Source organism: Vulpes lagopus, chromosome 6, assembly GCF_018345385.1.
Source record: "Vulpes lagopus strain Blue_001 chromosome 6, ASM1834538v1, whole genome shotgun sequence".
Lineage (NCBI taxonomy): Eukaryota > Metazoa > Chordata > Mammalia > Carnivora > Canidae > Vulpes > Vulpes lagopus.
The window spans coordinates 125,661,476-125,687,628 of record NC_054829.1 but is presented as its reverse complement, the minus strand read 5'-3'; the positions used below and the strand labels follow the sequence as shown (position 1 = coordinate 125,687,628).

Sequence of the window (26,153 nt, the reverse complement as noted above, 5' to 3'; positions counted from 1 at the left end):
TGGTCTTTTATCGTTCTTATCAAGAAAATTGTCACACCTGCCAGTAAAACTCACCATATAACTATTCCTTATCATTAATAAATAGAACCATTTTAGTAAGTCCTACACAGTATTGCAAGAGTTTTTTAGTTTGTTTTTTATTCCTACCCAGAACTTCCACTGAACAGTGAGTTTCACATGAATTTATGGAGTGAGTATGTCCCACACACACACACCAGATCCTAAAAGAGTCTCTCTATAAAATTACCCTAATTTAGATATGAGAATTGAATTGAGTTTCCAAATCAACTGCAGAACTCTACCAAGGTCATAACAGTTTTAATAGTAGAGCTAGAAGAGAATGCAGTTTGAAATAATTTCAGAGGCATTATGCTCCCCATTACACATTGTCTGTATATTTTCTATAGTACCGAAGTTAAGAGTGTTACTAATCTAACATATATATTGTTATATGTTTAAAGCCTTTAATTTTTTTTTTAAATCATGTCAATAATTTCAGAAGAGAGACATTTTAGGAGATTGGCATCTGTATTTTTAATTATAGTGTCAGAGCTAATTAATGATTATGTTTTTCTCAACTACTGCTTAAGTTACCATCATTTCCTCTCATATATATTTTGCAGATCAAGAAGTGGTAAGCTTAGCGAAGTGCCAAGCAAGGTACAATTTCCAAGCGTAGACTGAATACAAAAGTATCATTATTCATCATTTTCTCAATTCTACTTGAACTGGTACTAGTATCAAAGTGAATATTTTGTTCAAAGTGTTACCCCCCTCTTTGTTCTGATTTCAATTACAATTACTTAATATCTGCACGTTCTAGAAACACCAGAATTTATGAGATTTTCATCTTCAATTTTAAGATATATTTCCCTTTACTAACAAATCCAGATGAAGTGAATATTTCATTCTTTTGTTTGGATTATAATTTCAGAAGAGGATGTGCCCTTAAGCAGGAAAAAAAAAAAGTACTCATGGCTGATGTAAATAACAATTCTAGGATGTACTTTGATTTAACTTAAAACAGTTGGGATATTAAAAGTGAGCAGTGCATACTCTTTCGACATAAAGTTAGATTTTTTTAGAATCTGCTTGTAAATAAACAATACTGATTTCAAGGTTTTGAACATACAAAATTCACTGGGTTCCTTTTATCCTTTTATCTTCCTGCTAGTTACAAGAAAGAATGTGGGCGACTTAAATCCTCTTGACATGTCTGTCACGGGCACAATAAACTTCCCTCCTGTGCAGAAGAGACCCTTGTCTGTCACTGGGATCTCTACAGAGGTGACGATTGCCAAGTGGGTTTCCTGTCGACTTCCTAAAATGTAACCTCCTCATCTAGGCTGCCATCGCTAGCATGACAGATTGGGTGGATGATTCCATCATCGCATCACACTATGTTTTACCATGTGGGGCCAGATGTCATCTTTGGGAAGAGAGTTAAAGCTTTTGTCAGAGAGTATTTCTCTTGTTTCACTTAACATCTACTCACCTTTTGGTATTGAAAGAATAAAAAATACAAACTGATAAGACTATCCCCAGGCAGAGTTTTCATGCTACCCAAAGCAGTCTCGGCAGTTATAAAGATTCTTCAATAATCTGTCAAAAACTGACATCACTGTGTAAAGAGCTGTTCATTTCTATATCTCATTTTGGATTGATGTACGTGCACTTTCATATCCTTCAGTTCGATATAACATTTGGCCTTTCATGTTCTCAGTTTAAGCTACAGGGAATTCAAAGCTATTTCAAAGCATAATTATATCAATCTGCATATAAAAGGCTCTATGTCCTACAGAGGGTTCGATGGAAAAGCAAACTCTTTCAAAGAAGAAAATTAGAAGTAATTCCCACAACTAAAATTCACAAAAGTTAATACATTTTTCATCTGATGAGAACAGTTTTATTTTTTTAAACCAATAGAAGATTAATCAAGAAAGTGATGGGGACTTTCTTGTAGGGTAGGGAGGAGAAGAGGAAGAAAGGAGAACTGAAAATTGGAGAGGAAGGCAAAGAAATGGTGCATGTACATTATACATATTGTTTGATTATACGCATCACATCAGAAAAATCAATAATTCATATTGCTGTGGCAGACAATAGGATTCTCACTTCCATATCATATTAGTTATCTGTTGCTGGAAAACAATATATTCCAAACTTGTATGATTCAAAGCTCTTAGTGCACTTCACTGGGAGCCTCTAAGGGCCCTTTTGAGATTGCACTCAAGCTGTTGGCAGAAGCTGTGGTCTCCTCTGAAGATGCAACTTGGGGAAGGGAGTCTGCTTCAGACCTCGCTCATGTGTCTGTTGATAGGCCTCGATCTCGCGCCACGTGGGTCTCACCACAGAGCTGCCTCCACATCTCTGCAAGCAATCCAAAAGAGAATGAGAGAGTATACAAGAAGATTCCCAATATGGAAAACATCACCTTTTATGATCTAACATTAGATGGACATCCGGTTTCATAGAATTGGGTTGCATATCTCAACTACCTTCAGGAGAAGCGAGGTACTTAAAGACTTCAGTAGCAGCAGGTGATAATCACGACGGGCCATCCCAGAGGCTGCCTACCCTACATATATACATTCACGTTAGGTTGCTTTTGGTACTTTTTTATATTAAAAAAGACTTTTCAAAATAGAAGTCCGCTAAATGTGGTTTTAAACCGAAAGTAATTGCTACTCCACAAACTCATTATTTCCAAATATTTGCTCTCCAAATATGACCTCAGTAGTTTTAGAATGTTTCATAACTTGGAAATGACAAGTACAGTTACTTTATTCTTTAAAGTAACTCTTTGTTAATCTTTTTTTTTCCCCCTACGGCAAAAGGAAGATTAGAAAAACAACCTCACAGACATTAGTTGTGTAAATTCTGAAGCTAACAAAATACTTAGCACCGAAGTTATGTAGCATATGGTTATCCTAGTCCCAAACAGTAAAATGTGTCTGTATGTGCCAGCTCTTAATTACCAGCTCATTAACACTCAGGTGTCAATTGCTGGTGGCAAAGGCAATACCCAAATGGCCTAGTTTCTGTCATGCACAGTGTAATTAAATTGACCTCAAGTACTAAAGCTTGCAAGTTGCCTGATACTATTTGGACACTAATTTCAGGCACTATTCAAAGTAGAATAATATGGTGAATAAACCAATGTAAGAGAAAAGCACTATCAGGTTTCAAATTGTATTCTCATACATAATTATAACCTTAAAACCAATTGAATAAGTAATCACCATTCGAATCTATATCAAATATAACAATACCTGTCACATATTTGGTTTTACTGTTATCCATCTAAAATTTTTAGAACACAAGATAATGATAAACTCCTTACAAACCAAAAGTGAGAAAAAAATCACCATAATAGTCATGTTTGGGAAAACGGTAATTGCATGTCATATTTTATGATTTCACTTATTGATATGTAATGAGAGAATTATGTATAACATGTTTAAATTATTAATTCCCAAATATGAAGCATATCTGTGCTTTCTTTTGTTTAATTTATTTTTATTTTTTTTTTACATCTGTGCTTTCTAGATGACCCTAACAACAAAGAAATATGTACTTGTAGTTAAGACTCCCACAAACTCTCAATAATCTAAGAGCAGATTTTTTCATGACTTTGTGTTATAAGACTTAGCTCACTGTGTGCAAAGCTTATTCTCAAACTTCCAGTTAAAAAGAGAGAGGAGATGAATTTATGCACAGACCTTTAGCTTTTCATAAAACTTCACAGAAAAGAACATTTTCTATGGAAAAGTCTACAAGAACAAGTAAAAGATAAAGAAACAAGTGAACAAACAACTGTAACAACCTTTTGGAAGTTTGGAAATGGATTAGCAAGTTGCTATCAACTTACTAGTTTTGAAAATATATAATCTTGAGCTAGAAGTTAAGAGTATGTAGAAAGAAATCTGACTTATCCCACAGAATATTCCAAAGGCTCAGGAATTAATAGAACAAATTAGTTCTGAAGTAGGAGTGAATATAAAAATAAAAAGAAGGATCAAAAAATGTCATTGAGAAGCAATTAGACTCCTAGGTTTCTCTCATCGACTGTGCATATGTAGGTGATCAATTATCCCCTCTGGTTAGAAGACAGGAGATTTATTCTCTAAGGAGGTTAAGACAGAGGTGCCTACATTGGAAGACAGCAGGTACAGTTTAATGTGAGATCATCATACCCAGAAAATGTAGGCCCTTGAGTCTCCCAGCCATCTTTCCCCAATTAATTTTCAGAATGCAAGTGTTCAGGCTTATACCTTCAGGCAGAAGACCTGAAAACATTTCTCTGAATATCTCTAACTAGCCTAAGAAGAAAAATATACCAAACATATGGACATTGGGGTTTCCTTAATTAAATGATCCAGCAAGATCGCCCAATAGATAAACACTCAACAAGTTTTTCACACAAGGGCAGAGTTTACTTTCAGCATTTTAAACATTGTTCTTAATTATGGGCATACAGCTAAGCATCACCAGACATTTGAAAAAGAAAGAAGAAAGAAAGAAAGAAAGAAAGAAAGAAAGAAAGAAAGAAAGAAAGAAAGAAAGAAAGAAAGAAAAGAAAGAAAGAAAGAAAGAAAGAAAGAAAGAAAGAAAGAAAGAAAGAAAGAAAAGAAAGAAAGAAAAGAAAGAAAGAAGAAGAAAGAAAGAAAGAAAGAAAGAAAGAAAGAAAGAAAGAAAGAAAGAAAGAAAGAAAAAATATCTACCATAAATTCCTGGAAAGAGACACTGTTCCAGGGAGATAAAATGCATACATGGAAAATTTGCATGCATGGAAAGTGTTCAAAATACCTTTAAAGAGAAGTATTAAGGAAACACAAAGAACTCTTAGATTTAAAATAATTTAAAAAAATGAAATAAAAGCCTCAATAGAAGATTGGAAGATGAACATAAGAAAATCTCTGAGAAAGTAAATTAAAAAAAAAAAAAAAAAACTATAGAAATTGGAGAAGAAAAAGCAGAGAAAATTGGTAGGTCAGTTGAGGAGGCTCAATATTCAAATAATAAGGGATAAAGAAAAAGGATGACGGGATCCCTGGGTGGCGCAGCGGTTTGGCGCCTGCCTTTGGCCCAGGGCGCGATCCTGGAGACCCGGGATCGAATCCCACGTGGGGCTCCCGGTGCATGGAGCCTGCTTCTACCTCTGCCTGTGTCTCTGCCTCTCTCTCTCTCTCTCTCTCTTTCTCTCTGTGTGACTATCATAAATAAATAAAAATTTTTTAAAAAATTAAAAAAGAAAAAGGATGAAAAAACAATAAGAGCGGAAATGATGAGAGCAATCATTCAATAAAATATCCCAAAACTGAGAGCTTGAGTTTAAACATTGAAAGAACTTACTAAATATCTGCAATTCAGATGGAAACAGATCTACATCAAATCTCATGATATTATGAAATTTCAGAACTTGATGACAAAGAGACCCTTCCATAAGTTTCCATAGGAGCTGGGGGACCTATGTTCATAAAACATTTAGTTTCCACTTTGGAAAAATATTCTGCTTTGGAAGACAATATGGAAAACCTCTCAAAGAACCTGACCTTACTATCTGACAAGTTTGCCTTGAAATAAGCCTGACCAAGATCTAAATTCCTCAAGGGTTCTCAGGGATTTTGGTCCTATCAAACAGTGTAACTGTTCACTGTTATGGTATAACCAAAATTAAGCCCAATTTATATGTTGCCTTGACATCTGGCGCAACTAGGAAAACCTCAAATAATCCAACTCCCCAATTTTTCTCTCTACTTTGCTCCCAAAGTTAAGATACCCCAGGCAGACAACCCTACTTCTCAGGGGGACCAGATGAAGATAGCTGTTGGTTCCTTCTTAGCTTGCAGAACAAGCCGATTCAAACAGCCAATCCTATCTCAGCAGAACCAGGGAACACCTTACCACCTTGGTACCACAAAGCCTGCCTCCTACAGCCCCTGGCTGTTCACTCTTTCTGGGTGCAACCGGTGTGGATGCGCAGCATCCTTCTTGCCACCTTCCACCCCAGGGCTGTGACTACCTGTGACAAATAAATTGCTGTTGGTCTCTTCCTTCCAGATTGGATATGGCCGAGTCAGATTTGACTGCAGCCTGTAGAACCGAGCGTTTGATAACTGTGCAGGTCTAATGAGTGCTGGTTCCATGACCCAAGGCATAATGGCCAGCTTGACATGAAAGAATAGATGCTCAGAGTCCATGATGGACTGTTTGCAGAAGAGTTCTCAGTACATGGCCAACAACTACCACATATATCAGTCAGTTTCCTTTATCAGAAGTCCACAGGCAACTTATGACCCCGCACAATCCTTCTGGATAGGTGAGGGGAAGATGTCTGGGAGCCCAGCAACAGCTGTCTTCTTTTCGGGGGGGGGGGGGTTAGGCAATGTCCCCAGAGTGAGAATTTACCTCCAATAAAATCCTTTTATTTGTGGAGCCAGCCGGGCAATGAAGCCCCATGATTAGAAGATGAGCCCTTTGACATGCTGGTAACCAGCAGCACTATGACAAGCCCCAGGCACATTGGCATTGGCTAGGGGCTTTTTCATTGAAACAGCAGTTGTGTCACCTCTCCATTATTTGGAGATGGACTGGTACCCAGTACTTAGTGATATCTGCTCCCTGATATATGCTCATATATAATGGTGCCACCACTCTAATGGTGAATTGTGCAAAGCCAAGGAGAGCGGTGCCTCACCACTCCTCAGATCCTGGCCAGATGCCATGGTATTAGAGGAGGTCAGCCCTGTCCCAGACCTCTTAGCAACATGGAGAGCCCTGCAGGAGCAAGTTTGTGAATAATTAATCAGAACCTATATACTTTAGGACCATATTGCCACTGTTATATATGATGGAACTTGGTGGAATGTTGCTGCTTTTCATTTCGCATCCAGGATGTCCCTGATAAATGCAGGCTCTAAGGGTCAGCACAGTTGACCATACATCAGGCATTCATCTTAGCACTGGATAACCTGGTCAGAAAATGCCTCCATAGGTACATTGTTATAAACTCTTGGTGTATTATATAAGAATTGTTCCCTGGAGGTAAAGGACTTTGGGAACCTCTTGTCTCACTGCGACCTAAAATATAAATCAAGGTAAGAGATGTCACTAAGTGTACTGAGGCCACAATTCAAGGCCTCCCCAGGACACTCCTATTGTTCCCTTTGGAATTTCAGAGATTATTGATCCTGACCAAAGCATTAATTTCACCTCTCAAAACAGACAATGTTGGGCTCTTGAAGAAGACATTCAATACCTCTCCATGTCCCCTGTAGACCCCAGGCAGCCAGTTTAAATGGGAGGCTTAATGACCCCTTCAAAGAATTCCAAAGAAAGCAAATAACCCTCTGCTATTGCCACAGGCATGGATTAATCTAAATCCACATCCCCTGGGGACATGTACTCCCTGTGCTAATGCCAGATGAGTTCCTCAATTTCCTTTATTGGCCGTAAAGGAAACACCTTTAAAGTTCACGTTTTTGAAGGTCACCTCACTTTGTGACTCTCTGTGTTGGGGGCCCGTAGCTGATGTATCAAATTAAAAATATGCGGATTATGATCTGCTGAATGAGGAGGCAAAAGCCATCCACACAAGGTTGGCAGATGGCTCCTCAGTATCCGAGCACCCACTTTGGGGAAATGAACTCAGGGTCATTTTGATCAAAAACACAGTTTCAATACACTCACACAAAAGAAATAAAGTCACAAGGTTTCATTGCTTACAGATCTCAGGGAGGGAGGGAAAAGACAGTTCCCTGTCCCAGGCCATGAGTAAGCAGGAAATGAGAGAGCAGGGTAAGACACCTAGACAATGGTTGTCGTGGACATCACTGACTTTTCACTGGCTTAATTCTAAGTGGTTATTTTAAAAGGTGCCCCAGGAAAAGCAAAGCGGGAACTTCTGGTGGGAATCCGAAGCTCTGGTCCTTATCTGAACATCCAGACTGTGTGCATGAGCAGGGTAATTGTACTGTGAAATGCCTAGGCAGCAACTCAAAATAGTTGTTTTTCTCATCACACTGTCTTCCTCCTGGTCAAGTGCCTACTTCATGTCCTGGAGAGGTACTTCTGCTACCTAGAAGTCTCAGTTCATCACCAAGGTAAAAACTGATATCAAGATATCAAGGAATCAATCACGGTATAAGGACTAAAATTAAAGCCCGATATTATGTGCTACCTTGACATCTGGCATATCTAGGAGTGCCTTGAAGGGTCTATCCTCAAGGTCTTCATTCTACCCTGGAAGATAAGATCCCTGAGCCAAACAGCTCTGCTTATCAGGGGGACCAGGAGTGTGGTTCTCAGGTTGTGTGGTTTCATTTTCCTGCTAGCTCCATTGAATTCTCCGTGATCACATCCTCCAGTGGGAAACATGGAAGAGCCCCCACCCCTGGATACCAAAGAAGCCTGCTTCTCGTAGTTCCTAGAAAGGTGGCCCTGTGTTCTGTAAAGTGTCCTTCTACCCCAGGCTGTGAGAATATTTGACTCATACATTGTTAATCAATTTGGTCTGTCTGTCCAGTGTCCTATGTTATGTGGTCCCCATCCTCAAACCCTAAGGTGGAAATCTCTCCCTCACCAACAGGGTGAGGAGTCAACAATGAAAATCACCCTTTACCCTCTTTCTTATTTTTCATTTAGTATTTGATTAACTTAATTGAAGTAGATTGAGCTAAGTTGGGTGAATGTATTAGCGGGAATGATAACGATTTTATCAAGACAGAGGATTCAGACCTATTCTTGGTGAAGTAGCAGTTGTTAAATGGGATTTCTCTGGAAGATGTACTCATATTAGCTTGACTCCAGTTTTGCTTATTCGCTGCCAACATAACATGTTAGTTAAAAGGAATAAAAATGCATATATTAAAACAACATTTTATTCTAAATATAAAAGGACTCTAGTTTCTTAGGCCACACTTCATGGTGCCTTATACATGAGAATCATCCTTAGAAATGAGCATGTGGCATAGAGAGAGCATTGAAATTTAAAAATATAAAGTGTAGTTCTAGATGCTATAACTTATTTTTGTATTTTTAAATATAGTTACTCCTAGGATTTCAAGTAAAAATAAGACTCCAAGACTAGAAATGCAGCCTGGTGCAGGTTAAGAATTCAGTCAAGATAAAGGCTTGGGACATTAAGTTTATGGTTATGTCCTTTCATCAGTGGGTCTATATTTGTCCTATTTTCTTCATAGGTATGTTAAGGACAAGAATATTTTCAAGGACCTGCTCTGCACTAAAAGTCTATGATTCTGTGAGGATCACAGAGAAAGAAAAAGAGAAAAAAGAGAAAAAAAAAAGAAAAGAAAAAAGAAGAGAGAAGAAAATAAAAGAAAAAAGAAAAGAACAGAAAAGAAAAGAAAAGAAAATTAATTGCTAATAGAATTTAGATGGGAGTTGATGAATACAGGTTAAACAACTTGAAGGTATTATGACTTTTTTAAAAAATATTTGCTGAAAATGTTATTTGAGCAGATGGAAAGGAAAAATAAATAGCTTTTTAAAGACAATTATTATGTCTATATTTATTTTTATTTATATGTCTTCCTCTTTATTATGTGGTATCTATCATGCATGTCACACAAACAGCCAGAGGTTTTTGACTTAATCTGCCTCCTTTTTAAATTAGGCAAGACCACTTTTGGCATATGCACTAGCCAAAGTCGCACGGGGGGCGGGGTAAGAACTTTAAAAATATTTCTAATTTACATATTACATATTTATAGAATTATTTTCAAATAACATAAGGGAAAAAAATCAACTTAAGAGTTGTAATTTAGGGGCGCCTGGGTGGTTCAGTTAGTTAAGTGTCTGCCTTCGGCTCAGGTCATGAGACTGACTATCATTTGATAAAATGGTAAAAATCTAAAATTCTCTGAATATCTTTAAATATAATGATCAAGTTCAAGTTCCACTTGGATAGCAAGCAGCTAGCAAAAATTGAGTGATAGGGGCATCTGTGTGGTTCAGTGGTTGAGCGTCTGCCTTCAGCCCAGGTCGTGATCCCAGGGTCCTGGGATCGAGTCCCACACATCGAGGTCCCCACAGGGAGCCTGCTTCTTCCTCTGCCTGTATCTCTGCCTCTCTCTGTGTCTCTCATGAATAAATATAAAATCTTTTTTAAAAATTGAGGAATAATGAGAAAATTAACAAGCCCTCCTACAAATAAGATTGCCCTTTTCTTCCTTTTATGTTGTGTACTTAAAGGCAGCACAATCACTCTGGTAAATGAAAACCCCAGTCATATCATTTCTCCCTCTCCCTCATCAGTCATCTGACCATCTCATCAGGGAGGAACACCATCTATTTGGTTTTGAACTGTGTCTCTCCATTCTGTCCTTCCTCCTCCATGTGTACTAGTCCAGTCTCAGTTACCTGTGCTCACTTGCCTCCTAGCTAGAGATTTACAACAGTGGGTCTCTCATTACCCCAATTTCCGTTTTCGTTTCTCTTTTTTATTGTTATGAATTACCTCATAACATCCTCTAAATCATAATGCAACATTATTTGCAGCATTTATTTTCACCTTTTAATTATTATTATATCTAATATGGAATAGACTCTTCTGGAGTGTTAGAGGAAGTCTTACATTCAAACTATATCTAAGCTTGAAAAATGCCCAATATCATTCACTCCACCTCAGCAGCAATACTCTTGACTAATAAACACAGTGTTTTAAACGTGTCATCTAGGTTCCTTTAATGTTATGCCAGCGTCACATGCTTCTGCATGATCCCTTGGTGGCATTTCCAGTTTTCCCCCTGTTCTAGCCCCTATAATTGCAAGTGCATTTTCTTAAGATCACTGAGACACCTTAACCTTAAAATATTTGCGACACTATCATGTAAATCTGTACATCCTTTGTCAGAGAAACAATGGATGTATAGAAGGCATACCTACACATATCTACAGAAGCATCCCAATGAGATAGTTGGGTGTTCCTATATTTTAAAACAAAATTTATATATCCTTTCTCTGTTTTAGTCCTTCCTAAGGTATATCACTTTATCTCATTCTTTACTATAGTTTAGCTAGCATTGCCCAACCATTGTTCATTTTCATTAGTTTTCTCCTTGTTTTAACTTACGTATGTATAAGACTACGTGAACTTTAAAAATCATAACTGCTTCTCAGTCTCTTAAAACTTACTGGAGAATGAGGGGAGGGAAGACAATTGGTTGTATTCTCTCTCCATCTTTTTCCTCTCTCATTTCTCACTTTTTTCTCTAAGTCAACTTACTTGGTATATTTTATTATGACCATTGCGTTGTCTCTTTGTGGTCTGCATAGCCCAGCATAATTTAAGAGTGGTTACCACACGGTGCCAGAAGAAATTGATCATTGATGGCCCATGTGTGGAAAAACCCATGCCAGCCTGTTGAAGATCAAATATACCCAAATATACCATTACTTTCCAACCAGGCATTCTAAATAGTCTAAAGATTAATTAATAGAGTGGCACAAAATGTATATGTTTGCCTATAAGATGATTTTCTTCATGCATTCCTCCATGAGTCTCTTTTGTGTTGTTAATACTTTCCCCCACCACACACACACACACACACACACTCAGATATCAATTTTGAGAGAAATGTATTACCAGAAAACCTTGAAGTTGGCCACTGATTCCATTATTAATTAGAAACACAACTGAGAATATTAAACATCCTCACACTTCTAGAATAAAATTCAGTTTCAGGCTTATGCATTACCACACCAATGCTTGTATTCTTTCCTTTTTTTCATGATTAAGAGAAGAGTCGCTCACAATGATAAAGGAAGCAAGAGCATGGAGATGGTGTTCCAAATTAGATAATTGCAGCATTCATTAAATGTTTCTTATTCCCAGGCAAACTAGGTGAGCAATGACCCAAGGATTAGCAACTACTCCCAAGCCAAGTAAATATGTATGATGAAGCAAAACAAAAAGTGTCTTCATCTACACAATATTCTCAATAGAAGTTTTTACATGGATTAATCTAGTTCCCTTAAACATACAAGTGCCCTTTTAGAAGCACTAATTTAATCACAGATTAATATAAGTTGCTTTATTTTGGTGATAAGTTTAAAAACCTAGTTTTCATAATAAAGAACTAAATATTTTTATTAATTAAAAAGAGGAAAATAAAACAATTTTGAACAACCCAAGGCCAGCTCTAGAGAACATTGTCTGCCAAGCTAAGAAATGACAATTTCAAGAAGTCTACAATTAGAACCACTGGGGACTGGGGCTCTGCTTGTTGAGGCGACTTACCCTGTGGGAGATTCCCCCTCCCAAGTAGTCCTTCCTTACTGGATAGTAACACCATAACCAGGCCCCAATCAAAAAACAGACAAGTAAATGAACTTCTTACTGCTATTCTTTTACCTTCTGAAACTGCTGTCATCAAAACTGAAGCCCACACTAAAAGGACTGACCCTGAATACCAGGGAAATGCTCTAGCTAACTTTCATGCACAGACAGCAACAAGAGTCTATAAAAGTTGCAACTCAGGACTGAACTCCATTCTGCTTCAGCAAAAAAATAACCCCTCATTGCCAGACTTTTGTCACCCTGGCGTTCTTATGACATAGCAATTGTCTGCTCCTGACTCAGAAAAAAATAAGATGGGCAAACAGTGGCTATAAATTAAGTAAATGGTTGGAGCTATGGGAAACCCAAGATAACAGTTCTTCCTGCGTTCCTAGTAAACCTCAATATTAAGTTTTTGCATTCCTTTATTCTCCATGGTGCCTTTAAGATGACTCAAATTATGAATAGACATTGGTGTAGCAACTTCTTTAAAATTGTCCAAACATGGGACATCTGGGTGGCTCAGCAGTTGAATGCCTCCCTTCCCCCCAAGGTGTGATCCTTGAGTTCTGGGATCGAGTCCCATATTGGGCTTCCTTCATGGAGCCTGCTTCTCCCTCTGTCTCTCTCTCTCTCTCTCTCTCTCTCTGTCTGTCTCTCATGAATAACTTTTTTTAAAAAATGTGCAAACAGTTTAATACCAACATCTAATCTGTCAAGTTCATAATCCAGGAGATACTGTTTTTGTCCCAACGGGGTCTTGGACTTACTCCCTCTGGTCCTTTTGAGCACTTTAGCTGGACTTCATTCAATTGCCTGTTAGTGTGGGTTATATTGATATGTACTTGTTATTTTCCAGATAGTTTGAAGCTTTCCCCTGCCACAGGCTGATGCTCACAGTGGAAAGAAATTATTAGAGAACGTGTTTCTCATTTGGTGATTTCCTTCTGCAATCTCCAGTGATCGAGGCACCCACTTCACTAGACAAATTGTATGAGCCTTAACAAAAACCTTGCAAACTTCTAGGAATCATTACTGTCCCTATCATCCTCAATCATCAAGCAAGCTTGAGAAAACTAATGGGATCGTCAAACTCAAAATCTCCATATTTGTTGAAACTACTGGACTCCCTTGACCTACGGTATTTCCTTTGGCCTCGCTGACTGTTCACAGACCCCCTTTGGGAAACATAAACTAACTCTACATGAGATAGTCATCAGTAGACCAATGTCTATTGGTATACAACTTTCTGCTGATCCCTTGTTGCAGGCTAGTATGGCTAGATACTATAAGTATTTAATGTCTTAGGCTAAAGGGTATCGACAAGTTAAAGAAGCCTTCCCAGATCCCAATTCAAAAGATCCTTTTAGTCATTATCTGAAGTCTGGCCACTGGGTATGATTCTGGAAACATCATCAGAGGACTCCCCATGAGCTCCACTAGAAGGGATTTACAAGCACTCTCACCACCGACACTGCTGCAAAACTAGAAGGCACTGAGTCCATGGTACACATCTCACAGCCAAAGAAGGCTTTACTTGACAGTTGGTCCAGTACAGATACTGAAGACCCCCGACTCAAACCGACAAGGAATACAAGTAGCTGACATTCGTGTAGACTTCTTCCACTCAAGACACCAGGTTAAATCTTCATCCTTTAACTGAACATGAAAGCTATTTTCTTCTCTTTCTTTTCTTCACTCTGGCATTGGCCTAGAGAGCTAACATCCTCATCTATACTTCCTAGACCATTGGTGATGGGGATGAGCTTCAGTCAATCCCTCTTAGAAGTCTTTTACCAAGTTCAACTATTATGAACAGGACATCCAGTGCCTTGTTTTTTTTTTTTTGTTTTTTTTTTTTTCTTTTCTCCAATTATAACTGTAGTTATGCAATTAAACTCATATACCTATGTAAATCTTCATATAATCACACTCTCACATTCCCTTGAGTGTCTAGATCAGCTCTGGCATCCCCTGTGTTAATAGATCTCTCCAGCAGCACCCATCTTTGCAAGGTATTCAGAATAACTTTTTATTTTAGGCTGCGAGATTTATTCTCTGAATGTGCTGAAAACCTAATTGACGCCTGGGATGAAGGGGCAAATGCACCAATCTCCGTGAATGAATCCATTAATAGGACTTCCTTAATAGGAATGGTTTGTGCCCTAGCTGGGTTTGTTTTTGTCTATGGTGCTCACCATTCTCTTTGGACCTGAATACCTAGATGGCTGGTGCACACCTGGGCAATACCACTTAGGTTATCCAACTGTACCCCTAATTTTCCACAAACTAACTAAGACATCTCATTAGCTGGTTCCCCTGAATTTACACCATCTAGCTAGAAAGGACCTCCCAGGAGGCATTCATGACTCAGGATGTGCTCCCTTTGGCAGGGCCATACTTGCCTGGTTAGGGATAAATGTCAATGAGCATATGATAAGAAACGTCTCCTTTATTTTTGAAGGTAGAGTAGAATCTGTTGCTAAGATAATAGCTACCCACTAAGGATCCTTAGCCTTTCTGACCAAAGTTGTTCTTGATAATAATATAGCCCTCAATTATCCATTAGCTGAGTGAGGAGGTGTCTGGATTGTGGCAAACACCACCTGATCCCCATGGATTAACACTTCTGGAGAAGTTGAAACTCTGTTACAGAAGATCCCTGAGCGAGCCATTTGGCTTAAAAAGGTGACTGCTTTCTTGGGGGTCTTTCTTTGACTTATTTGATTTTGATTGGTTTGGGTTTTGTAGACCATGGCTCCAAAGTTCACTCCAAACATTAAAAATTATCCTATTAAAATCATAATAATCTCCCTAGTGCATTGTATTCTCTCAAAAGCCTTAAATGTACGTTCAGAGCTACTAACCACCAAGAAAATGATCCCCCTAAGAGTGGTATTCCAGAAAAGAAGCAAAGAGAATGGCAAATTTAAGGACTGTGAACCTGGAACTGTGACCTATGGATTCCACAAAAAGAAACAACAGAAGCTGCCAGGCGGTAGCTGAGAGTGGTGCTAATACCTTGAATTTTGATCACACCTCTCAGTCAAGCTGACAGTCTGATCAAAGGAAGGAATTGTTAAAAAGGAAACCACAGGTCCAAAATGGAGTCACTTCTGCTAGGCCCACATCACCAAATGGGGGCTTTATTCCTAACCTAATTGCAGTTTCAACTTTCCCCAGGAATGCAATCTTAATCAATCAGCCTGGAATGTTCTGCTCACCACCAGTGAAGTAATCCACATAATAAGACCCTTTTATCCCCCAAAGGGAGATGACCTTGCCTGAAATAATCCTTTATTTTGTTTATAACTCCCTTGTCCTGGCTTTAAAACCTTTCCCTTTCGGTAGCCTTTTGGAGCTCTCTTCTATCTGCCACATGGGATGTTGCCTGATTTATGAATTGTTCGATGAAGCCAGTCAGATCCTTAAAATTTACTCAGTTGATTTTTTGTTATTTCACACTGCCCAAATTCATTTTATAATATAAGTCGTATGCAAAAAATATCATTCTGTCAATTATTCAGTAACTCCAACAAACATTTATTTGCATGGAAATAGAAAGTTATTCAAAAAGCACATTGGAGGTTGAGGGGGAAAAAATCAGGTAAATATATCCTAGTGCAATCATACATATATATTTTTCATAGTAGGAATAGAGGGCTGTTTGAGAGTTGCAAAAGGGAAATGACTGGAACTCAGCAGCTGTGAGTTTTATTTCCTTGACTCCATACCACCAATAAATAGAGAGGCAAAGTTGAACTGAGCTGATGAGTGGATGCCAAAGGCAAGTCAACTTTAATCTTGAGAATTTGCAATAAGCACTGCTTAAATACAACTTGGAAGCAGTCTGGAGTTTTGTGAAAGGATTGATTTCCATTTGTAGACTATATTCCATACTTTTGGTAATTAAGAACAGCGATAAAGGGATGAAAAATGATGTTAATAATAAAATACACCAACTAATATGCATTAGCATTGTGCTATGCATTTCACATATGTCAGTTCACTTAATTCTCATAAGACTTTTACAGCTAAGTGTACTTCATATTTTACAAAGCTAAAGATCAAGATTCAGATGTGAAAGAACTTTTTAAAAAGATCTTCCCTGACTTTCTACAGCATTAAATAAATTTAAATTTGAAAGAGTGATCATATGGTGTAATGTTTTTCAAACATTTGGGCAATGATTCACAGCAAGAAATATATTTCACATTGTGACCTATTTCACACATGTATCAGAAAAAATGTTTCACAAACAATTATTTATTTTTACCATGAGTGATGCTTTTTTATACTCTTCTACTCTACATTTTTTTTTCTATTCTATTTACTTATAGTTTTGTTTTTAAGTTTTAATCTTAATACATTGAATTACTCTTGTGACCCACAGTTGGTTTTTGACCAAAATTTTGATTACTTAACTATTTGATCATTTAATTATTTAATATTTTCCTATAATTTCTTTGGTTCTCAAAGTAAACTAGAACTTTCATAAAGGTAGATATTACTACCAGGCATTCTTACCTCCCCTTATTGTTGGGCCTTAATATAGGTGTGTAATTAATAATATTTAATTTTTATGTCTGAAAATTCATAATAGTGCTTAAATAGAAGAGTCTGTGATATGATTCCTAGAAAGGGTAAAAGTGAGGAATAGGAGGTACAGGTCTAGGGGAGAAAAGTAACTTGTAGTTATAGCTGTCAACATTTTATTGAGAATCATCATTCCTGCATATTTCAATTATTTCTTTTCCACCGTAGGGTTGGCTTTATTCGATGTCCAAATAAGAGAAATTTCTAGTCCTATCCCTTGTCTCTTCACAAAATGAATTTCTGTCCAGATATGTATAGTCTGAACTCAAGAAAATCAGTTACGTAAACCACATATAAAATTACAAAGCACATTTCTTCTATTACCTTTAACTGTTTCAGAATGTAAATTTCTGCAAGATTCATTCAGATTATTCTTACATTATAAAAATCTATAATTTATATTTTCTTCTTGAATAGTGATACCCTTCTGTATTTTATTTTTTCTTAGGATTCCATTGACTTTAAATATGAAATCATTTCTTTCTAAAAGTTTAGATAAAATGCTTTCCTCTTATTGCTTGAAGGCACTCATATCCTGTGTACAACTTCTATATCATTCCTTGTGGACCCTTGGTATTACTACGAATCAAAAAAATTAAAAAGAAAATATAACATTAGGTGGGAAAAATATATATTTAAAATATTCATTGTGGGTATCATGAGAATCATATGGAACTAAATGCCTACTTTCAAAAGTATAAATATCATGAAATCCTTTAAACCTAGCATATGTTTCTTCGAATGAGACTCAGTTTTGAACAGATGTCCCCTTAGACCTGTTATATTAAGACTAAAACTACTAAATCAGCATTAGTTGTTTTTAAACTTAGGGCCATATTTTGCCACTGATTTTTATTCAAAGCTCCCACAGGCGTCAGTGGAAGATCGATGCATGGAAAAATGGCATAATATGTATCCTAGTTTTATTTATTTCATATGTATACAGCAGTATAAAATAATATATTACATTTACACTCATTTTACTTATGTATTATTATAGCATTCACAGTAACAAACACTGTAGTTAAGATTTAAACTCATCTTTTTTATAATACCCTGTTTTCACTCACAGATAACTGTCTCGAAAATGTGTTTAGAGCTGAAATTCCCTGCTTACTTTCAGCTCTCTGATGTACGGATGTATTGGAAGTCTGAGTTCTAGCATTCAGATATTTTTGAGTCTCATGTGAAATTTTAATATTTGCATCATTAATGCAAAATTTTCATGCAACTCAAAAACATCTGGAGTGTAAAACTTCAAACTAAGCATGTGACAAGTTTTCAAGAAATAAAAGTCATTTTTCTAATTTTACAAATACTTAAAAAATAACAGTGATTAGAAATACATGCATGCACACTAAAGTATTAGAATTTTAGTCATATTATTGCCTGCAATACTCTGGCGGCACCCATCTACTAGCATTCTCATAGAATGCTATAATCTAAAACCTATGCCAAGTTTTAGAAGAAAAAAAAAATACTCTATTGAACAGTAGTTTCACAAATTACTGTATAAGGATTTTGTTCAACCTAGCAGAGGGTAATTCCTTGAAGTGCTAACAATATATAAAATAATTTTACTATTCCATGGTGTAAAAAATATGGAATTTTGTCATTTTCTGTTTTTCCTTGTTAAAAAGGAACATAAAAAGGATGTTAAGTGCAAAGCCTTTACCACTACAAAATTAGAGTTGAAAAAGATAAAGAACCCAAGAAATTGCAATATGAAAAATATAGGATTTTCAGAAAAATTATCAAGTATACCAATGTTTTAAATATTTTTGAGTTCCTCGGGTATTCAAAGCACACACAGAAATATGAGGGGGGTGAAAGAAAACCACATGCAATGAGAGTTAACAATTCTCTCATCAGTCAGTACTGTAAGTAATTTTCGTTATCCTGCCCAACATTTGCAATATTCTGACTGAGTAATTATATTAAGTAGTACCTTTACTCCAGCAAATACTTTGGTAAGGTGAAATGATACAATTTACATGCAGTTATTAAAGTTTATGTTGAGAATTGTGAGGGTTTCTGCTCCTTCTTTATCAGAGAAGTAGGAGAGTTTCTACGTTACAGGAGATGTGCTGGCAAATTATAACACTATTAAGAAATGAAGCAAGAGGATGAATAATGAAAATATTTAAATCTTCTACTATAGCACTTATTTGCAATGTTTGATAAAGGCATTGCATTTAATATCTTCAAAAAACAGAATGTACATATTTCCTTCATATTTCCCAAGAAAGATGATACACTTACAGGGATACCATGATGTCTGCAAAGTAATTCTGATGTGGTATTTAAATTTTGGATTTAAAATGATTTCACAGAATTATGTTCACAAGGTAAAAATTAGAATTTTACATGTGGATAAAAGATTTCTAAAAAATTGTCGTTTGACATACCTTTGAAACATTAAGATACTGTTTCCACAGGAAAATAGTTTGACATTTTTACTACTTTTAACTAACCATGTTATAAAGGAGTAAATGCCATGATTATTCATTTTGGAAATAATTTACTGATGAAATATTGACTAATAATTTAGATATTATTTTCCTTTGATATTTATAAAATGATGTAAAATTGGGTATTAGGATGACTAGGTTAAACAGAAAAACTATTTTAAAATTGCTTTTCATACTAATGTAATAAGTGTTTTTTTGACACCTTATCGGTGGATTGCATTCTTCTGTTTTAGAGTCCCTCATCATTGGTAAATAACATTTTAGCCAATTGCTAGGTGATAACCTTACTCTATTGTAATTTCTGATTTATTCTGGATGCAATAGATAATTAATAACTAAACATTTGGTATTTTGTTTTAAATAATTCTACTTTTCCCACAAATTAGGTAAAACTTCTTTGTTTTTTGTTGTTTGTTTTTGGAGATTAATGATATAATTTAAGAATTTAAATGCAAATTAGGAGAACTGTTACTATGACATATAAAAAAAAACTAATGCATAAATATATGGCATAAGACATTTGTTCAAGGGAGATTATATAAATTGACATAAAAGTCTAAATAATTAAAGAAACTTTCTTAGAGTTGCATGAATGAATATAACTATAATATTTGAAGTGAGTATAATCTTATTTTTAATGAATGTGATAAAGCAGATGGATGTGTGTTTTCCCCCATAATTGTAAAATGATGAATGAAAGGTTTTAATTAAAGCAGAGTGATTCAACAAGAAAATCATTTTCTTGTTTAAAAAGTAATTACAACAAACAGACGTTTTTCCAGCTAAATTATATAGAAACATATCCTTACTAAAATAGTTTATCATTCAAAATATTAATGTAGTAGTGCCAAAAGTTTGAGAAAATGTTACTGCTGCAGCTATGTGAATGCATGTGCTTTTTGTGTCATATATGATGGATTAGTTTTATATATTTTCAAAGGGTCCCCAAAAGGCTGGAACATTACATATATTATTTCAGTATATAAGATGATTGGAATTATGACATATTAATATCTATAATTTGATAACAGTCAAATGAGTGATGACAAAGTGCCACTCAAATATATACATATCAAGGACTTATGAATATACATATACATTTTAATGTTAAATAGAAGGAAAATATTCCCATTTAAGTGACCATAAAATGGAGTGGGTGGGAAACATTTCTTATGTGTTAAGTTTTAATCTGTTCTTTAATATTATAGCACAGCTCAAAATATCCTGAATTCATAAGATCATTTGACGATGAAGGTAAATATTGCCAAATTGATTTGTGATTTGGATTGGGCAAACATTCAGATATATTGAAGGCTTTTTTAGAGGGGAGCTATGAGAATTCTTTTCTCTCGTAATATCTCTCTTAGTTAAGCAATAAACAGCAGGAAAAAAGAAAAAAAATAGGTAAAAGAAAAGAAAATACGTCTTAATGGATTTAATAATTAACTTCATTGACTTAAAAATAAGAGGCAAGCTTAACCTTTCAAAGCTGACTCATGAGGATGTTTCTTATTAATAAAACACTGATTATATTTAAGAGATAAAACTTTCACATGTAAGATAATACTGAAGCAATAATGTACCATGCTTCTATCTCCAAATTTATTTATTTTAAATTTAGAGATCCCTTGTGTCTTATAGTTACTCTTTACCAGTTCAGATATCAACATATCTCTATATATTCATATAGAGTTATAAATAAATTTGATATTCGTGTGTTATTAGGAGTCACAAAACTATGCAAAACTATGTAAAATAAAATTCTGTGTGAGTCATGTGGTTGAGGACTTCTTAAAAACAGTAATCTTAATGACGTGTATTATATCACAAAATTGTACAGACACCCAGTGTTTGTTTTTGTTTTTTCCTAACCACAAATACAGATGAATTTATAGATTCTTTATAAAAGCTTTAAACGATTCTAAATTCAAAGCCATAGAAATAGAATCGAAAGAATGTAGATTGTTAGATATTTTGATATTACATGTTCAGTGCTCTTCTGATAACATCGACAGCTATATCTTTGGCATTGAAAATTCAGTACGAGTTCTTGACAAAATTTTGTAGCTTAGAGCTTCATTTTCTTTTAAACAAGGAAAAACAGGGCTGAATAAGATATGAAAATTGGGAGGAAATTATTAAGGATTGTTTTTTTCTTAATAAGTTTATCTTTGGGACCCTGAATTACCTTTTACTTTACTATATGATGTGGACTGTATGAATCCATTTAAAAACCAACTGAGTTGTACCACATTTTAGGAAAATTATATAATATAATATATATATTTTATATTTATTTAGAAGCTTTGAAATAGTACAGTAAACACTTTGCAACACGGTGTATAAACTACAGAATGTCTTTGATATTTTGTGGGTCTTCAGAATACAACGTTTTTTATAACCCACAGGTGAAAAGAACATAATCACAATCTCTCTTGTAAAGTTGGAATAGTTTGGGGAACACTTGATCACACAAAAAATAATATAAAACAGTCAAGTTTAAAACAGTGATATTGCATTTATAATGCACAAATTTCCTTTATCTTTATGACTGGCTTCTCGTGGTGAATATAAACATCTAAAGGGCTCAGTGACATTTGGAGAGAGAAAGATATATAGTGCTGTAAACAGGCACACACTGATCGGAGAGGCAAAATCAGTTGCCTCTAAAGTTTCTACAGTTCTGCACATTTCAACTCATTTCTCAGGCCTGCTGAGAGCAATCAGGTCCTATAATTGGCCACGATGACTCCGCCGGCAATCTAATACTCAGTTACACACAACTAACTGGATGGCCAAGATAATGAAGTTGAAAAGTTGATGCTTTTGTTGGTCGACTTTGTGCAAATCATGCTGCTTCAGGTAAATCCTGTAGAATTGACTAGCATATCCTTTTCCGTGCTGTGAAAAAGAAAGAAAAATACTCTAAGAAAAGGAGCCTGGGTTTTGGAGTTTAGAATTGCATGTTATTGTGAAAGAAACAAATACAGTTGGAAATAAGTTGTGTCCCTGTACAGACCCATGTAGTGTCAAAATACTTCAGTGTTAACCTTGGTTTCTCATGGTCAGGTTATTCTGGCGCTTGGCTTTCTGGAAATGACAATTTTGATATTTTAAAAAATCAGTCTTGCATGGGAGATGTATACTTTATATGCTGACCACCAGGCATGTGGAGACTAACATTTTTAAGTGAAATACAAGACAATCCTTACTTCACTACTTAGGCATGATCAGAGTATAGGGAAAAAATGTATGGCCCTTAAGCATTCTTGAGCAAGTCTTTATAATACCTATGAACAACTGGCTATATGTTTAGTTCAATAAAGTCAAGTTATATATATTAAATCAATATATAATACAGAAAACTGTTCCAGAAAATACTTATATAGTTAAAAAGTTAAAGGATGCTTCACATTCTCTAGGTTTACTTTATCTCATCTTTGAGATTATGCAAAAATCAAACCTTTTTATGTCTGAAAAACAAAAAAAATATATAAATTTATCCCCTAAAAGCAATCAGTTTTTCTTATAAATAAGGTAAAGGTGAAAAGAGAAAAAGTTATTGAATTTGGCCCAGTCTTATAAAATGCATTGAATTATGAAATAGAATTTCCAAATTCTATCATTTAGATTTTATGATTTTAAGTATTTTATTTATTTATAATAATAATGGATATTTATTCCCACCTATCCATAATCTTTATATTTGGCAATGAGCACAATGAGAACAGAAACTGCATTCCCTCAGTCAGAATCTGGCACATAATAGATATATAATAAATATGTACTGAAAATTGTGTTCAATTTTGATAAAAGGTAATTTGGTTGTATAAAATCAATTGTAATAAAAATTATATATATGATATATAATATACATATATATATATAGAGAGAGAGAGAGGCAATTAAGAATTAAGAACTACTCTAAATAGCATAACTGAATTATTTCAATCTGGTGAATAGTTGGATTTTTTTGTTTCTTTTTGGGGTTCCTTTACACAAATGTAAGAATATAGTGGTCAGTTCAATTCCTCCTCTATGGTATTTCCATTTATTTCAAGTGGGTTATTTGGTTATATATTTTTCCTAATTTTTTCCCTAATTCTCTCATTTATTTTTCTTCAGAAGCTCATTTTGTGAACCAGACTATCAAACATTGCTTCCCTAGGCTACTGTTTAGCAGACACGTCAATTAAAATTGTAAAAGTCAGGTACCGTCATTGACAGAAATAAAGTGACAATGATTATATACCTGTTCTATATAGTAACTAGTATTGAAAACAATCAAAACATATTTTGTTTTGTAATATTATATAGTATCATGAATTATAAAACAAGTTAGCTATAACACAAAACTACCTGGTAGTTATAACTTACCTGGTAATAATACTGCCCTTTTTAAATAATTAAATCCTATCTTCCTATGCTGTTGAATTCAAATACTGTTTCATGATAAACTTGAGTATATCTGATTTGAATATATTTTGCTTATACCACTCAGAATTTAAAATTCTTCAGTAAATTAGAATAATTAAGCACCACAGAAATTCAAGTTCATAAAATGAATTGGGCAAGTAATTACAGTGATCAAATAATTTATTGTCCAAACTGAACAATTATGTGAGTAAAAGGGAAGTCTATTAATAATTGCATAAGACATAATCCTGTGCTTTCATGGAAAACTCAGGAAATATTAACACCCTATAAACAATATTAGTTTTCTCAAAATATGTTAGCGATATTACTTCCAGGATGAAGCTTTTTCTCAAAGTACTGATTTATAGGAAACATCTTTTTAGTAGTTCAAGGACAAGGACAAAAGAAACTCAAGAGTGACCTGTCTTCAACCTATAAAGTAACTTATTTTGTGTAAAAATTCACATACTGAAAAGCTGCATCTTTGTACAATGTGGAAATTAGTCAACCTGATACATATTTAAATCAGCAAAATATTTCTAATTAGGTTAAAAGACTACTTATGGGAAAAGCTATTAGCATGGATCTTATGCGTTCATTTGTTTTAGTCAAAATAGAAAAAGAAATTGTATTATTAAAATAGTTTAGAGTTTTAAGAAAACAGAAATTGAGCACACATTATACTTGCTATCTTAAATCTAAACATAAGCTTAAAAGGCATATTTTTTAAATGCATATTTTAATTACTGCTTAGAGTTGCATGTGTGCTGCTTTTATTTAAAGCGCACCTATTCCAGCTGTTGTATGAATAATATAATCCTCTTTTATTAAATTACCTCCTCCTACCTATCTGTTAACTCAGGAATGCCCATCTGAATAGGACAAGTGATAAGGGCTATGGTTACGGGTCAGAACAAAGTGGAATCAGGAGGAAAGATTTCCTCCATTTCTGAAGCAAATTTCCCAAATGTGAAGTACTGCCAGACAAACTAGAGAAAATAAATATTATTACTAAAGTTATAGCCACATATATTTTGTTTCAAGGCTTTTAAGAGCTGAGTTTGAATACTGAATACTCATTATCTTTGAGGGCTGTCTGGGTTAATGCTGAACAAGTAGCACACAAATATATGTGTATTATATATGTATAAATACACACACACACACACACACACACACACATATATAGCAATGTTATTACATTTAAGAGTCAGTGCCAAGGACAGTTATTCCACAGCATTAACTGTTATGGCTATGCGCTTGCTGAAGCATTTCGGGCTAGAGAGAATGGGTCATATACATCGAATCTCTATGCTTTATGATGTATTCTACATACGTCTGGGAATTATGAAAGCATACTTGAAAATTTTCTAATTTTTCTTTTCAATTCACAAATATATTTTCCCCCTAGCTATTCATCAGCATATGTAGGGAATTGGTCACTTGGTATAGATAAAAGATTTTTTTTCAGTCATATCTAAAATAATAGGAAAAGGACTGTTAGTATTTCTTTTTACTTCTACTTATTCTTTTTCTAAAATACTTTATTTATTCATGAGAGACACAGAGAGAGAGGCAAATACCTCTGAGCCACCTAGGTGTCCCTACTTCTACCTATTCATTCACTGCATTTATTCTTCAGAATAAGTCATAGAAATCTCATATTTAAGACATTTATTGTCTGAACCAAGGATGAAAAAAACCACTCTTAATGGAAAAGAGATATTCAAATATTTACTTTTTTACAATTTACCATATATATGTATGTATGTATTTAACATATACATATGCAGGGATGCCTGGGTGGCTCAGCAGTTGAGCATTTGCCTTAGGCTCAGGGCAAGATCCCAGAGTCCTGGAATCAAGTCCCACATTGGGCTCCCTGCATGGAGCCTGCTTCTCCCTCTGCCTGTGTCTCTGCCTCTCTCTTTCTGTGTCTCTCATGAATAAATAAATAAAATCTTAAAAAAAAAATATATATATATATATACATGCATATACTTAAACATACATTGTTTTAATGAAAGTTCCAGGTTAAATATCTTTCCTTATATGTGGCATCCTGTTACTGCCCTTGATAATTTGTCCTAAGTAGGATATTAAACTTTGGAACATTTACAAATTCTGATCAATGACTATAAGCATGTATGTTGCAAAGAGAATTGTAAAAATGCCAGTCCTGATATCCTATTTATACCATGCATAATAATAGTACAATTAGCTTGGTGAAAAGTAATTTGTTATGATATATTAAAATGGCAATTCAATGACTTGAATATTCACATTTCTATACCTGCCTAACAGGAAGCAAAATACCCTTTCTATTTTATGACAGTATGTGAACCACAGAAGCTAAAGAAATCAATAAA

At 35.1% G+C, this 26,153-nt stretch overlaps 1 protein-coding gene across 2 annotated transcripts in view; it reads right to left on the bottom strand.

Moving 5' to 3' along the window:
• Positions 1-1,894: 1,894 nt before the first annotated feature.
• Positions 1,895-26,153, bottom strand: part of PCDH10 (protocadherin 10) — a 61,542-nt gene continuing 37,283 nt past the window's right edge. The window contains exon 5 of one of the 2 annotated variants that reach the window (XM_041757647.1): positions 1,895-2,370. In XM_041757647.1, the coding sequence (XP_041613581.1) occupies positions 2,303-2,370 (68 nt within the window). In that variant the 3' untranslated portion in view covers positions 1,895-2,302. Of the gene's footprint in view, positions 2,371-21,635; positions 22,270-26,153 lie in introns of those variants that run through there. The other variant, XM_041757649.1, reaches the window with a different exon arrangement.